Here is a 17,525-nt window from a genome sequence, read left to right as displayed (position 1 = left end):
TACTTGCATCAAAGTTTATCTTGATAATTCCCGAATTTAGTAGAGTCTATCCGGAAGCGTTAAGGTTTCTATATGTATCCATGTGCCTGAGAACCCCTCTAGTGTGTGTAATATGATAATTCTAAGTAAATTAGATTACCTCTCCCGCTTCAAAAGAAGATCTTAGATTTCTATTCTAACAAATTATTAAGAAGACGGAGTTTTCCTCTTTGTCTAGCGCACTGCATATATCTCACCCAAAATTTAGATACACCAAACCACCTAAATATGATAAGTCATGGCAAGTTCAAGGGAGGGGCCAAATTTCTATTCCAACATATTGACAGTTATTTTCGATATCCAACTTTCTACTCCTAAGATTTGCACTAATGGCTAAGGTGTCTTTGTACAACCTTCAACCTTTAATTTATTTATAACACAATTTATATTTCTCTTATACTTACCAATCACTCTCTCAAGTATGTGTAAAAAATTAGTGTATTACAATTCTAACATCCTAATAAAAATTTCATTCTCAAAATTTAAATAACTTACCCATTTTGTGAAGTAAATATGATTACTTCTCTTTCATATTCTCCTCAACCTCAAAGTAGCTAACTTTGGTGAAGGATGACTCCACTTTACCTCCCTAATGTGTATGTGGTAATAAATATTTATTTATGAGGGTAAAAAAGTAATTGATATATATAACCCACACACTAAGTACATACACCCTACTACACTACATAATTTACAACACTTCTATAAATACACAAAATATTATTTTTTTTATAGTAAGTTACTATTCATTAATTTGACAACACACCATACAATCTCTCTAAAAAATCATGTCTCTAAAATCTAATTTCACCTGATGAGTTATTATGACCAGGGTAAAATTCTCATTTCATCCCTTCATCAAAATCACAACCACATCATTCACCATTTTTATCTCTTTGTTTTCTCAATTTCTTTACTCTCCTGTCCGAAGTCTCTATTAACTCTTCTATATACGTTAATTTCTTTACTATATTTGCTTCATGCACAACATTACTATGATTAGATATGTACCATTGTAGTATAGAAACATGGAATTCGTCAGGTATCTATAATAGTTTTACTGATAATGCTAATTCTGCTAGAGACTTTTCTTACTTACCAAATTTCAAGATTCTTTCCACTACATTAAAATACCTTAAGATTGACTTTTTAACCAATCTTATTTTTCATTTCTCTTAGACGTTTATCAATATAACTCTTGTATTTGTCTCCTACTATTTTCAAACACTTCTTAACTATATGTATCTTACATATGATTTTTTGAACTATCTCAGGACTTTCAAGTGGTTGAAATCCCTCGACATCGCAACATTTCACTCAACATCTTTTCCCATACAAATTTTCATATGGGGACATTCATTACTAGAATCAAAACTATTATTTTATGCAAATTCTATTGGTGGTAGGTGATCTTCATGGTTTTTCCCTCAACTTAATTGTACAGGTTCTCATCACAAGCACATCCTCCAAAATCTACATTATTCTTTTCGATTGTCCATCTGTTTGAGAACGAAATATTATATTGAAATGTAAGTTTGTACCTAATGCCTTTTATAAACTCCCCCAAAATATAAAGTCGAGGATTTCTATTCGACAATATAGAAATAGACACACAATGCAATATTATAATTTCTAGAATATACAACTCAACTAATTTATTTGAAGAATCTCTTTGTTGTATCGGTAAGAAAGTAGCTGATTCATGACAAATTCTCATAAATAATGGCAATTATATCAACAAAACAACAAGAAGAAAAAAATACACATAAAATTCTAAAAAAATGCAAAACCAGAGACATGGTCACAACCGTCTTTTAGAGAATAGTTCCATCAACCCAATCACCAGCAACTGCAAGTTGTATTCACTGATGAGTCATTTAATCAATCATACGATGACTAAATATTGCATAGAAGATTATCATATTTTTAGAGATCTTTTACTTAGTTCAACTAACTACTATAATCATATAATACCCAATAGATTTTATGGTTTACCTTTATTTTTTAAGAGTTTGGTTCTATTTTATGAATATCATTGGGTTGGCATGTTTAGCTTTCCTTTCAAATTTTAGACCAAACTATGACGTACCTCCTTCATATTACTAATAGAACACTGCAAGGAACGAGCATATCACCACTCAAGAAGCAAGTATAAGCATTCAACAACTATTCGGTATCTCATTCTTGTGGAACCTTTACTATACATATTCCAACAAATTGAACCAAACTAAAATTAGGTAAGAGATTAAAATTTTGCACACACACCTAAATGAAAGATGTAAAATTTTAGTAGTTCATGAGGATATTGGTCTCATGAATGTGACAAAGAGCTCACTTTCATTTTTACAAATGCTCAAACTTTGGGACATGGATGTATATTGATTGACTAGCAGCTCTTAGTATCTACTTTTTGTTTTGGCAGCAAAAACCTATTTAATAGACATATTTTAATCAGTGAGACAACAAACAGTAAGGGTTTGGACAAGGACCAATGAAATACCTAGAAAATCAGAGTTTTATTATAACGACTTTATTACCCTGCCATTCAATAAATCTCCAAATGGAAGTTGGATGTGCAACTGCCAAGCATAACTTATCTATCTATTGATGTTTGATGTTTTGGTTATTAATATATAAAATTTGTCAAAATAGAAATACCAAACTTGTTACATAAATAATTTTCACATATCAAACAATTACATTGCTATAAACTTCTTATCAATTCAACATCACTATTCAAACAAAACTTTTAACATCGAATCATCACCAAATGGACATATACCAACTTAATCAGTGACTTAATTTCCAGAGTCGATACTTTAGTTAGAATATATCACATGCTGGTCGACTGTCCCAACATTAATTTATAGCAATTTAGAACTGAATAACCCAAAAGTCCCAAAATAACTTACACTTTTGAACCTCTATTTTAGTCCAATATGTCTTTACTCGTTGATAAGTTAAACATTTAGTTAGAAATTCTGCCACTTCACTTTTCATCATTTGCAACCAATAGTAAGGTCTTACCCTACTTGATGCAACAGAATAGGCGCTGCAGTATCCTTTCGTCGTCCTCCTGCACTAGACATCTCCTGGTTCTTGATTATAGAAACGGGACCAGTTCGAATATAGCTCTACTGGTGCAGTAAACTTAGGCTCAAACTTCTTTTTTCTCGCCTAGTCTAACTGAAATAATTGTCCTTTTTTGGGCTTTGATGCATGTAGACATTTCAACATTAGAAAATATTGATCTTTCATTCAGACATGCATTGTGATTTGTTTAAACATAGATTACAAAGTATTTGAGAATAAATGTAAATTACATTTTGCTATCTGAACTATTCTTATTTTGACACTTTGACATCTAAATTATTTTTTGTATCAACTTACCATCCCAACTTTGTGAAATTTCGTAAAGTTGAAATGGTAAATTAACAAAAATAAATTTAGATGCCAAATAGTAAAAATAGACATAATTCGAATGATAAAATATAATTAATCTTTTTAAATATTAGTGGACTTATGTCTAATTAAACTTGTAAATTTGCTGGAAAATAGAAAAATGACAAAAAAGAATAAGAAAGCAGAAGAGAGGGCTTTCCAGTGTTTCGCGTATGGGTAGTGCGGAGCCTATTCTCTCATTTTATTCTTCTTCGATCAATTTCATTTCGATCTTCGGAGAGTTGTCTTTCCGCTAAGTGTAAACGTTGATGAACCCACGCTCATCCGCAAAATTTCTTCTCAATTTCTTCTGATCTCAACTCTCTACTTATATTTATACGTTTCTGTGATTATATTTTGTACATTTGTCTATTAACTTCCCAACGATCTTCTGAATACATATGCGGATTGATCGGGTTTTAAAATCGATAAATTCTACTGTGAGTTGATCACGATAGCTCAATTAACCACCTTAGGGTTTTCAGATTTGAAGCTCTGGGTGCCAATCAGTCAAGGCAGAGACCTCTGCCGTCATCTTCGGCAGGTGGAGCATGGTTCTTCCTACGGCCTAGTCCTCCCCAGCCACACTCTCTTCACTACCTCCCTGAACCACAGATGGACTTCGTCAGCCGCCACACCGCGACCCCTTCCGACCACACACCACCTGCTCACCCCGCCTCCTCCTCCGCGCCTGCTACCCCGCTTGAAGAGCCCGAGTACTTGGCCAGATACATGGTTATCAAGCACTCATGGCGGGGTCGCTACAAGAGAATTCTCTGCATTTCCAATCACGCAATTATTACTTTGGATCCAAGCACGCTATCTATGACTAATTCGTACGATGTGAGTTGTGATTTTGAAGGCGCAGCCCCAATAATTGGGAGGGATGATAATTCTAATGAGTTTAATATTAGTGTGCGGACGGATGGCCGTGGGAAATTTAAAGCCATAAAGTTTTCGTCCAAGTATAGGGCGAGTATATTGACTGAACTGCACAGAATAAGATGGAATAGACTAGGCACCATAGCAGAGTATCCGGTTCTTCATTTACGCCGGAGGACCTCAGAGTGGGTTCCTTTTGTAAGTCTTATAACATGTTCCTTCTACTTGACTTGATTTTCTAATTTTCTATTTTCATTCCTCTCTGTGCTATTTATGGGGCTCTTATGCTGCTTCCCTTGGTTTGCTACTTAGTTAGTTTGCCATGTCTAGCCCTTAAAGTTTGTGTGAATCATTATCTTGGATGTTGATAACCATAGCAAAAGTAGGTGCTTTCATTCTTCTGGATGATTGATGTTATTGTAAATGGTGCTAAAGATTGGGAAACTTTTAACTGACTATAGTTTCTCCAACAAATCAATGTTTACATAAGATGATGCCAAAAATTGGCTCTTTGGTTACAATTATTTATGTTCTCATAGGGTGCAAACCTGTGAGGAGCTTTAGCATTAAATTATGTAAAAGAGAGATGAAATACTGTCTAATACTTGCTATCTTCAGGTTTTTTGACAAACTCTTTTTCTTTTTTAATTTTTTTTTTATTTAGAATATCACAATCCTATTGAAGCTGATGTATCATAGGAATACCTTATTGAAGAAAGAGCTTTGATAGGCCCTGTTTAAGTATTTGGTGGTAAAATTCTCATGTTACTTCATTGATCTTCGCTCTTTGTAGGAAGGTTGTTAGTTGGGCAGCTTCATTGGATTATTTGGCCTGTGGGTGAAGTTTACCTTCATAGGCAGACCAATCTACATTAATTCCTGTAATATATGCCCTTAAGGGTGATTCGGATTGATGGATTTGGATTTGAAGAAAGGATTTCAAATGACGCAATTTGAAAAGAATTTGAAATCCATCCATATTATCAAAACTGTGTTCAGAATCAGAATAGAAGGATTTGAAATCCTTTAAATTTGGAATTATCCAAACTTATTCTAAGGATTTGAAATTCATTCAATCCATACAACCTTAGATCTTTAGTGGTTTGATTTTGTTCCAGATTTCCTGGATGGTAGGATATATTGAACTGTGTTGTATGACCTGTGAAGTTTTGTTTAAGGCCATAAGCAGAGCTCTATTTGTGTTCTTCCCTTCTCTTGGAATAGGTTCAGCATGATACCATGCTTTATAGAAATCTAATCTCTGTTTAGTATTATTATCCTCTATTGATATATTACAAATATGGTCTAGGAAATGATCTATTCAGCATTTCTGGAGGACCTTGCAGGGAAGACGCTGAAATCCTATAACACTCCTGCTTTTGATTAAATGTTACTGCATCTTAATTTATTTTAGTTATTTCTATGAATATCTGTATTTTATTTGGCTTCCTTTGTTGTGCGAACTTTTGGAGTTGGAATATCTAGTTTTGAAATTGAATTTTCCTTGATTTGCTCCTACAGTATAGGGGGAATTTTTAGTAGTATTTGGTTTTTGTTTTCTGTTTCTTTCTCGCATCCTCCCTCTCTGGTAAGCATAGCGTCATCTTGTACATCTCCGATAAGCAGATGACTTTCTTTCTGTTGCTGCAACTTAGTTAGTGCTTTAGCTTTCAGCTTCTGCAAGAGAAGGATTTGCAACTGAAACTGCTTTAACTAATACTTGATTAATTGTCTTTTCTATCTCTATATAACCACATGTAGAATCGTAGATGCAGGCAGTCTGACCTGAATGTTATATTTTATGACATTTTTCTACTTAAATACATTTTTTTTAGCAGTCATATCTTGAGCTTAAAAATGGAAGTAGAGAATAATGTATTGCTACGTAAAACAAGAGGAATTACATTGGAAGAATCAAAGAGGATGGATGATAGTGGTTACATGGATGCAGACAGGATATTATTTAAATAGACTAAACATTAGTCATTCTTATTTTGATACTGGATTGTTACCTTTTTGTGGTCAAGAACCACTTATTAAAATAAGTGGCACTTGCTTCTTTCATCTGGTTCATTCTTTGTCGGTTTAATGGATATCACTTCCACTGTTCTCTACATAGCTTGTCTGAGCTGCTATAATAATCATGGTGTTTTATATCTGTTGAGAAGAAAGGGGGATGATTCTGGTAAATTTTAATTATGCAGAAAATGAAAGTTACTTATGTTGGAGTCGAAGTGATAGACTTAAAGTCTGGGGACCTTCGTTGGTGCTTGGACTTCAGAGATATGGATTCACCAGCCATAGTTCTTCTCGGTGAAGGATATGGGAAGAAGAGTGTTGACCATGGCGGATTTGTTCTTTGTTCTTTATATGGAAGGAAATCCAAAGCTTTCCAGGCTGCTTCAGGGACGTCAAATGCTACCATTATATCAAATTTAGTACGGAAGACACTTGCTTCTGCTATGATGTTATATCTTAATATGAAAAAGCATCTTTTGTTGTCTTTAAACTATGACATTCTAATCTATCTCGGTATCTCCTAATGCATGAAGATGCTAGAGAATTTTGTATTGACTTTCTTAAACAGTTACGTACTGCAGATAATGCTAATGTGCTAAAATTGTTTTGTTTAAACATTTTTTTCCAGACTAAAACTGCACTTTCTACGATTGGGGTGTCATTAGTTGTTGATAGTTCTCAATCACTCACCATCACAGAGTATATGAAGCGAAGGGGTAAGCTTTAACATCAAGATCGGATGCAGTTCACATTTTAGTTTGGCTAGTATATCCTTCTGACATGCTCTGCTTGTCTTCTCTTTTTCAACGCATGAATTTGTAGCTAAGGAGGCTGTGGGGGCGGAAGAAACTCCTCTTGGTGGTTGGTCTGTTACAAGGTTGCGAACTGCCGCTCATGGAATGCTACATTCTGTTGGATTGAGTTTGGCAATTGGACCAAAAGGAGGACTCGGGGACTCTGGTGATGCTGTCTCACGTCAGCTTATTCTTACCAAGGTCTCACTTGTTGAACGTCGCCCCGAAAACTATGAAGTAAGCATGCCATTGCAATATGATGAGTGATACTCTTTTTATGGAAGTAATTCTCAGAGATTTTTGCATTCTTTTAGTTAACTTACCTACCATTGTTAGGAGGTGCATGAATCACTCCTAAGAAGAAAAAACCGTGCAAATTTTTAATTACAAGCTGTTTTTACGAGATTTTATATGCATTGTTACAGTTGTCTTAATCTGTCATCTGAAAATTAATTAGTAGAATTCTTAAAGTTGTTGACAAAAGAGGTTGGTTCTTTTCCTTTTGCATATATGCCTTCAGTTATGATTGATTTCCTTCTGGTCGCGGTTAAACACTTGGAAAAATCTAGTGGTCTTTGTTCACATACAGGATTGCTTCCATTGTGTTTTAGCTCCTGTTTGTGGGAAGATGTTGCCTCATTGTGGCTCAATAAATGGGTTCAGTCTGATCCTACGCTTTGTATTAATTAATTGTTGGGTTCAATTAATAATGAACAAATATCTTAAATTGAACCTATCAGGCATTCTCGTGTATTCAGTTGTTACAGGTTAAACTCAAATAGAGTTGGGAAGCAATGCTGGAGCTACCAAATTTCTATATAGCTGGCACCTGTGTGGAGCCTTGCAGTTTTTGAACTTCTTTGAGATATAGTTGTGTAGTATTGCAGTTATGCTCCATATAGATCTAATGGAAACGTTCCTAGTTAATAGACTTTAAGTGCTACATGTCCTCATTGAATGCAGGCTGTTATTGTTCGGCCTTTGTCTTCAGTTAGTGCTCTTGTTCGGCTTGCTGAGGAGCCCCAGATGTTTGCTGTTGAATTTAATGATGGATGCCCTATTCACGTGAGTGCTTTTGGGTTATGAGTAATATCTACACTGTTTTGTGGTGTTAAGTTCCTGCTCATGTGTGATAGTGATTTCAGGTTTATGCGAGCACTTCTCGTGACAGCTTACTTGCAGCAGTTTTGGATGTTTTGCAAACAGAAGTAGGTAGATGTGTTTTTTTTTTGGTCTATTAACTTTCAATTAGAGTTTGTCTGCTGATTCTGTGTGCGAATTTGGAAGTTGGTCTGACTAATTCGGCATGCAAGTTGGTTGGACTTATGGTTCTTGCTTTGCATATAATTGAAATTTCTATATATTGGGAGTTCTCATAAGCAGTCATATTGTATGATATTTGGTTTTAGTATGTTATGACTTTGGCTTGTGCAGGGTCAATGTCCGGTGCCTGTATTACCAAGGCTAACGATGCCTGGTCACCGGATTGATCCCCCTTGTGGCAGAGTTCATTTGCAATATCCCCAACAACCTCAGCGACCTGTTGCCGACATGGAATCTGCAACAATGCATTTGAAGCACTTGGCAGCAGCTGCCAAAGATGCTGTAGCTGAGGGAGGCTCCATTCCGGGTTCAAGAGCTAAACTGTGGCGCAGGATAAGAGAATTTAATGCGTGCATTCCATTTAGTGGAGTTCCTCCAAGTGTTGACGTACCTGAAGTGACTTTGATGGCCTTGATTACATTGCTTCCTGCTGCTCCCAATCTTCCTCCAGAATCCTTGCCCTTGCCACCGCCATCTCCTAAAGCCGCTGCCACTGTCATTGGTTTCGTTGCATGCTTACGCAGGTTGCTGGCTTCAAAAAGTGCCGCCTCACATGTGATGTCATTTCCTGCTGCAGTTGGAAGAATCATGGGCCTGCTTAGAAATGGTTCTGAGGGAGTAGCTGCTGCAACGACGGGGCTTATTGCTATGCTTATCGGTGGTGGCCCTGGGGATACGAGTATGTTAGCGGATACAAAAGGAGAACAACATGCGACAATCATGCACACAAAATCTGTATTATTTGCTGAACAGAGTAACCTAATTGTCCTCGTCAACAGATTAAAGCCAATCTCTGTTTCGCCATTGTTGTCAATGGCTGTTGTTGAAGTTCTTGAAGCAATTATATGTGAGCCACACAGTGAAACGACCCAATACACTGTTTTTGTTGAATTACTGCGCCTCGTTGCTGGATTACGCCGTCGCTTGTTTGCATTATTTGGGCATCCTGCAGAAAGTGTCAGAGAAACAGTGGCGGTAATTATGCGTTCAATAGCCGAAGAAGATGCTGTTGCAGCAGAATCAATGCGGGATGCTGCTTTACGTGATGGTGCGCTGCTGAGACATTTGTTACATGCATTTTACCTTCCTGCTGGCGAACGACGTGATGTCAGCCGACAGCTTGTGGCTCTCTGGGCAGATTCTTATCAACCTGCCCTTGATTTATTATCTAGAGTTCTACCACCTGGGCTGGTTGCATATTTGCACACACGAGCTAATGGAATTTCAGCAGAAGATATATCTAATCAGGAAGTTTCCTTGATGAGCAGAAGACAGCGACGTTTACTTCAACAGAGAAGGCATCGTCCGGTGAAAGGAATACCATCTCAAGGACATAACATGCCTTCTGTTAGTGATGCTGAAGGCAGTGATCAAGCACGGCAGACAAGTGGTTATGCATATCGAGGTTTAGATGGCTATCGGAACTCTGGAGATCCAAATAGTGTGCAGGTTCCATCTATTCATTCATCTCTGAATCATGCTGGCGAGAATTTTTCTAGTGAGCTTCCAGCTGTAGGGGTGCCTCCAACTGATCAGTCATCAGCCACTGCTCCCCCTGATAATTATGCAGGCCATTCAGGTGAGTCAACTGAAACAAATGCTACAGTCACACGTGATTCTGATGTTGGTGCATCTGGTTCCCAGAACTCTGGCCTCCCTGCTCCAGCCCAGGTTGTTGTGGAGAATGCACTTGTGGGATGTGGAAGACTGCTGTTAAATTGGCCTGATTTTTGGCGAGCTTTTGGTCTTGATCACAACCGCGCTGACTTGATCTGGAATGAGCGTACTAGGCAGGAGTTAATGGAGTCTTTGCAGGCTGAGGTTCATAAACTTGACCTAGAGAAGGAACGAACTGAAGATATTGTTCCTGGACATACATCTAAGGAAACAATTAATGGGCAAGAAGCTGTGCCTCGGATATCATGGAACTACACAGAATTTTCTGTGCGGTACCCTAGCTTGGCCAAAGAGGTTTGTGTCGGTCAATATTATCTACGCCTTCTGCTTGAGAGTGGCACTGGAGGTAGGGCACAGGACTTTCCACTGCGTGACCCGGTTGCATTTTTCAGAGCACTTTATCACCGGTTCCTGTGTGATGCCGACACTGGGCTGACTGTAGATGGTGCTGTTCCCGATGAAATGGGTCCCTCTGATGATTGGTGTGATATGGGAAGATTGGATGGTTTTGGAGGAGGGGGAGGTTCCTCAGTCAGAGAGCTTTGTGCAAGGGCTATGGCAATTGTATATGAACAACATTACAACACAATAGGCCCATTTGAAGGCACCGCACATGTTACAGTACTCTTGGACAGAACAAATGATAGAGCTCTAAGACATCGCCTTCTTCATCTTCTGAAGGTATAGGCATGCTGCCCCATTTCCTAACTCTTCCCTCCTCTACCAGTTATAGAAATTAAAAATTATCAAATTGCAATTGAGATGAAATTAATTGAAAAAAATAAGAGTGATAAAAAAGAAAAAGTTTCATTAGCATGTTACATATTGTTCAAGTCATGATACAAAACCAATTAACATCCAGTTAATTTACATTTAAGAATGTGATGGCTATACTTGTCTAAGAATGGGGCGTTCTCAAGTTTTGTGTGATGTTGGGAACTGTTTTTCGAGATTTACTGGGGAAAAAGCTTAGGCCCATAGCAGGATTTGTCTGGGGATGATACAGACTGTTGGACTTTACAGTGTTACGATGCTTAGAAATGTGGGGTTAGAAGATGATATGTCAGAGAATTGTACTGTTCTGCAATTCTATCTTGCTGTTGTCTTTGGTGTTAAGTGCACAAGATACAAAGATGGCAGGCTTTAGGAAGAAGGTGAGGTGCATGCGGCGTGCCTTACTGTAATCTGCATAGTTGCGTTTCTTAGCATATGTTATTAGTGCTGATGTCGCCGAAGAATCTGCATGAAAGTTTGGGCACTTAATCACAGAAATACAGCACATTTAGCATAGTTGACTAAAAAGTTGAGCAAACTACAGTTAGCTACAACACTTGATTGCAGAAATTTCATCATTCAATCACATACAAGCATGGTTCCATCGAATTTTGGAAAATTCCAGAAAAAGTGTACTAATTTGTGTTCTGAATACAAAATTTCATGGTTATGTTGATTTCAATTCCAAATGTTACTTCCCTTTTAGTTTGAGATATCTTTAGGAAATGTTTTCTTCAAACATTTCAAAGAGCTATACCTTTGAAACCTACAACCAAATTTCAACCCCATGTTTGAAAAAGCCATATATTCAAAAGCCTATACCCCATTATCAGAAAATACTGTTGATTTTGCAATTGGAAACAAGTAAAACAAGATGTGTTCTCAAAGTGTCAAATGAATGTATGAACTCAATTGCTTAAACTTTTGAACTCACTCATCCAAACATAATTTGATTTCCCCTCACCCTTTACGGGAGTCATTTCAAGACAATTTTCAGAAACTATTTACAGAAAATGTAATGTATATGAGTTTTCGTTAGATTTCCATCCATTTTAAGTGCTGAACGGACCAAAATGCCCTTGGACTAAAAATTATAATTTTTATTTATTTTTAAAATTTTTTTGAGTTTTTTCTATAGACCAAGTGGATAGGTTTTTTTTTTTATTATTATTTTTCAAAATTTTTGATCCACTCTGTCCCATTTTTTTTTACAGACTCTTATTTTATTTTTTTTAAAAAGAAAGAAATAGAGTAAAGGCAAAGTTGACAATTTTATACTCTATCCAAGGGTTACATAATTTTATCAAACATCATCAGGGTATTTGTAATTTTTCAAACAACGAGGGGTATTCGTAATTATGCTACACCTCAGGGGAGGTCGTCGTAGTTTACTCTTTATTACATTCTATACATGTTTGTGAGTGTAAATATGTGTTTATTTATACATGGTGTCATGTATAGCAGATACCTCTAGATGCATATATAGAAGAAAGTAGATGTGTACATACATGCATTGCACCACATAACTTCAGTTGTGTGTATGCAATTATGCATGCAAGTATACGCAAACAGAAATACATGCACAAGCAGACAAAGACATACTGAGCTATAGATGCTAAAAATATTTGTGTTTCAACGTGAATGGCCTACTACTAACTCACACTGAGCTATAGATGCCAAAAAACTGAATTGTGTGTTTCAGTATGAAGGGGCTACTACTAACTCAACCTTTTGTGGAAATCGTTTCTGGACAAACTAATGGAAGATGGTGATATGATGAATTAAACTGGAGATGCAAACATGGTAAATAACTTATTAAATATGCACACCAATACTCTGGCATCATATTTGTAATTTAGAGTTAAAAAGCTTCTATAGTAAGATATGCAATATGATGCTGCATGTAATATATTCATGACAATGATTTTAGACTTTGCCATCGAAACTTTTTTTTTGGACAACTTACAATCTCAACATTGCAAAATTCGCACTTTGTCATATATGACCGTCTTTTTGTTGATTTTTTTGCGGGAAGAATATTACATGCTCTGCATATGTGAAAAATATCACATTACATAACCTTTAAATATGACATTTAAATATGACATATGTACAGCATGTGATTTTTTTTTTTGACAAAAATCTTGGTTGAGAAATAGTTATAAATGGCAAAGTGCTAAATTTTGTAAAGTTGAGATGGTAAGTTCACAAAAAGTATTTTAGACGCCAAAGTGTAAAAACGGTCATAGTTCGGATGACAAAATGTAACCCTTTCTTTATGATAAGAATGCCAAAATGTGTGGTTTTAGAAAATTTGCTTATATTCACTATTTACTGAGAATTTATTATTTGCAGGACATGTGCCAATTGTGTGGAGAATGAAAGACAGAACAATTAATGATTGTTCTGTGCTGTAGTTCTTACTGAATTCTATGTTTTTAACTTACTTTTTGGGGCTTGAATGAATTCTATGTTTTTAACTTAATTTTTGGGGCTTGAATGGTTTAGAGAACCAATATGAAAAAATCCAGCTGGAAAGCAAAATTATGAAATTCTTATGTGGAACTTTTAGGTGGCATTTACATCCTTGCATGGGATAAATTTAGGATGGATGGGACAATATTAAATGGTGGATTACTCGTGAACGAATAAGTCAACCTTTACTTATGTGGACAAATGTGTTGGCCCTGTTGGAATTAGAGTGGAGGTGAGATAAGTCATCACACCAAAGTAGTGTTTAAGCCCAGGCCAGGCATTTCTCTAGTAAACATTGGAATTGGTTGGATTTGGCCATTTATCCGGGCAAATCCAATGATGTAAAGCCTTAAGGTTAAGGATGATTATTGAGTTTGAAAGTGTGAGCAGAGGTGATTATAATGGACATGACGATTCTGAGGAAAACTTGGTCCCATGACTGGGCGTCTTGGGTGAATATGCAATCAATCATGGGTCCTACTCCAGTATCTCACTAACTGGTATGGAAATGTGTATGGCTTGAGTTTTTATTGTGTGTACTTTCTTCCTCATTTTATTGGGAGAAATTGTGCCAAATACCCTGCTATTTATCTTTCTTGTTTGCTATCAACCTGTTGCTTCCCCCTGTTTGCATCTGAAGCAACAGGATTGCTAAAGTTAGACACAACCATGATAATCAAGACTTTTAGAAGCTGGGGCATCTCCATGGTGTGCATAGGTTTATGTCCTGACTTCTAGAAGTATATCAGCTCTTGGGAGTTTCCTCTTCATAAACGAACCTTGGAACAGTTGAATTATACCTCAATTTAAAAGACAAATGTGTAAGCTACTTAATACTTCAAATCTTCCTGCAGGTTTTGATGAAGGTCCTATCAAATGTGGAGGCATGTGTCTTGGTCGGAGGGTGTGTGCTTGCTGTTGATTTACTAACAGTAGTTCATGAAGCTTCAGAAAGAACTGCGATACCGTTGCAGTCTAACCTAATTGCTGCAACTGCTTTTTTGGAACCTCTGAAGGAATGGATGTTCATAGACAAGGACAATGTACAAGTTGGGCCGGTGGAGAAGGACGCAATCAGAAGATTTTGGTCTATAAAAGAAATTGACTGGACAACCAGATGCCGGGCATCTGGGATGCCAGACTGGAAGAGACTACGAGACATACGTGAACTCCGGTGGGCGATGGCTGTTCGAGTTCCCGTTCTTACGCCAATCCAGGTATAGCATCGTCAGTAGGATTATTATGCCAATAAGAAGAAAGTAAAGACAATTTAAAATTAAGTACATTCTTCATATAGTATCATTTTTAAATTGCCTTTTGATTTAATTTTTTAAATATTCTCGAATTCTTTTTAGTCCCTTTTTTGGTCTTTTTGAAGTGGGGGTGGGGTGGACTCCACTCAAATTTGAGGAAAGCAAGCGAATAGAGTAGGTTTGCTTGTTATATGTTATGGATTATATTGATGCTTCTTTTTCTACATTTCTAAGGCACATATTGCATCTCTCTCTAAAAGACTCTAAAAGAAGCAGTGTCACGACTTGATTGTTGAAGGGGTTAAGCCAAGTGACTCCTGGCGCCCCTAACTTGTCCATCACATAGGTTAACTCACTTTATACGTGGATGAGAAAGAATCATTGACTCCAGCCTGTCGATGTTGAATTGGTCTTAGGAGGGTGGGGTCAATTCCTTCTTCGCGTCTTGTCTGGGCAATGAGGTGGGTCAGCTTTCAACATGGACAAACTGTTGGGAGAGCTGGGGATTCCCTTAGCCTAAACTCTACAATCACGTCAATATAGTGCTTTCAGAGGGAGATACAATGGTGAGTGAACAAACTTACCTTCCAATGGTGAGTGGAAGTGAAAGAGAGAGTAACAAACTTACCTTCCAATGGTGAGTGAAAGGGGTTATTTATAGTTGAACCAGAAATATGGAATATGTGTGGCACGGCACCCATGGCCTTGGATAGCCTCTTTGGTGGGTCTTACCTATAAGTCCTCATTTTGCAAAACGTCAATTGATGATTGTGATAGTCCACCATCACAATGAATCGAGAATGCGAATCAACATATATGTTGGTGTTAGACTTTCAGGATCATGGTTACTAACATCTGGTTAGATTACATTACTCTGTATATGAGATATGAAAATATATTCTGTGAATCATGATGCATTTGATTCATTGAGTTGTTCACAGCACTGAAGTGTTGTTTATCTATCAAACTACTACTGAACTGATGGAGTTGAATTAGTATCTAGTTTCTATAGAGACTTATTACTGGACTACAGACTATGATCATAATCATTTGTTGCAGTTTTTCGCCACAGAATATGAAATAAAGTAATTTCTACTGAGATAACGAAGAATTTTTCGCTCTTATGATCATCTACATTTCTTAGACTAAATATATTATAAATTAGTTACTGAATGAGGTTGTTTCTTATTTATTTTGTTATTTAAATAGGATATTTATGGTAGAGAAATTTCTGTTTTTCCTGCGCCAAAGGGACAAATAATGACATGGATGGAGTCTTTACTTGATACACCTACCTATAGTTGGGTATGCTTGTTTTACAATGTTCCTTAAACGGGCGTGTTCTTTTTCAGGTAGGAGATGTGGCATTGTCCATATTGCACAGTATGGTTGCCGCTCATTCAGATATAGATGATGCTGGAGAGATTGTTACACCAACCCCCAGAGTAAAGCGGATCTTGTCAAGCTCACGTTGTCTTCCACATATTGCACAAGTAATATTTTTAAGTGCCTGTCCTTTTATTGGTTGTCTGTACTCTTGTCCCAAATTGGCCAACTGAAAGTCTACTCATACTTATTAGAATAAAAAATTGCTAAAAATGCAGAAAGTTGTGCTTATTATTGTATCTTTTATTTATTTACCTGGAGAGCGTGAAAAATGTAAAGGTTGATATGTGGTTTCAAATAAGTTCCAACAACCTTTGTCCTCGAATATTTGAGATTTTCAATCTGGCAGTTCTATGATTTGTATTTGCTAAGGGATAGTAAGTCGAGGATTATGTTGATGGATATGCGAGGGTGGGGTACAGCATTTCTGACTTCTGTTAAAAGAGTTCTCTACCTACTAAATTTTGCTTGTACGTAGATCTGGTACAAGTTGGTTCAAAAGAATTATGAAGGGCTGTTCATTTTGTTTTTCCCTTCCCTCAATCTTTACTCGCTTCAACGAGCAGGCCATTCTTTCACGTACATAAGGCATTGGGCCCCTTAAAGCATTCCTTTGGTTATGAGCTTGGTTACATAAAAGATTGATGTGTGGCACGTAGAGTAAAATAGGATCAGAGCTTTATCCTACAATAAACTGGTTGCCTTGCAAGCCATTTAGAATGGGAGTCAGTTGTCTGGTATTTATGCTTATCGTCACATGAGATGCACATTGGAGACTGATTGAGCAAACAATTGTAGAAGGGTCACTGGAACTGTTGCACCTCCTTAAACTAAGATATAGTTTCCCTGTAATATGCACTTAGGATATCCGCGTGTACTAATATCCTTAAACTCCTGGTGTTTTAAAGATGCAACTTTTCATATTCTCTTGTGCCTTTTCATGGTAATTATATTATAACACTTTCACTTTGGAAGTGGGGTATTTAACTTTTGTTCCTTTCTTTGCCTTCCAAAGAGGTTTGAGATGTTTTCGTTATTTTTTCTTTTGTTTTTAAGCTGAACTAGGCAGTGGGTAGATGGTGGCTCCATCAATATGCACATTGTTTCTCAATTTCAGAGCTTTGGTTAATGAACCAAACTCTTTCCTCTATTTCTTATGTGCAGGCAATGCTTTCTGGTGAACCGACTATTGTTGATGCTGCTGCTGCTCTGCTGAAAGCTATAGTTACTAGGAACCCAAAAGCAATGATCCGATTATACAGTACAGGCGCATTTTATTTTGCTCTGGCTTACCCTGGATCTAATCTTCTTTCAATTGCCCAACTCTTCTCAGTGACTCACGTTTATCAAGCCTTTCATGGTGGTGAGGAAGCTGCAGTTTCCTCTTCTCTACCTTTGGCGAAACGAAGTGTTTTGGGCGGCCTCTTACCTGAGTCATTGCTTTATGTACTGGAACGTAGCG

General features: G+C 37.0%; 1 protein-coding gene across 1 annotated transcript in view; it reads left to right on the top strand.

Annotated features, from left to right (window-relative positions):
* LOC105166503 (dnaJ homolog subfamily C GRV2) overlaps positions 3,633 to 17,525 on the top strand; it is a 14,142-nt gene continuing 249 nt past the window's right edge. The window contains exons 1-10 of the mRNA XM_020695265.1: positions 3,633 to 4,560; positions 6,567 to 6,800; positions 7,010 to 7,097; positions 7,204 to 7,412; positions 8,139 to 8,240; positions 8,321 to 8,383; positions 8,610 to 10,856; positions 14,279 to 14,641; positions 16,030 to 16,170; positions 17,228 to 17,519. Coding sequence (XP_020550924.1) covers positions 4,096 to 4,560; positions 6,567 to 6,800; positions 7,010 to 7,097; positions 7,204 to 7,412; positions 8,139 to 8,240; positions 8,321 to 8,383; positions 8,610 to 10,856; positions 14,279 to 14,641; positions 16,030 to 16,170; positions 17,228 to 17,519 — 4,204 coding nt within the window. The 5' untranslated portion in view covers positions 3,633 to 4,095. The remainder of the gene's footprint in view (positions 4,561 to 6,566; positions 6,801 to 7,009; positions 7,098 to 7,203; positions 7,413 to 8,138; positions 8,241 to 8,320; positions 8,384 to 8,609; positions 10,857 to 14,278; positions 14,642 to 16,029; positions 16,171 to 17,227; positions 17,520 to 17,525) is intronic.

Source organism: Sesamum indicum, linkage group LG7 (assembly GCF_000512975.1).
Source record: "Sesamum indicum cultivar Zhongzhi No. 13 linkage group LG7, S_indicum_v1.0, whole genome shotgun sequence".
NCBI lineage: Eukaryota > Viridiplantae > Streptophyta > Magnoliopsida > Lamiales > Pedaliaceae > Sesamum > Sesamum indicum.
The sequence above is the reverse complement of the archived record's forward strand: the minus strand, read 5'-3'. Positions and strand labels throughout refer to the sequence as shown.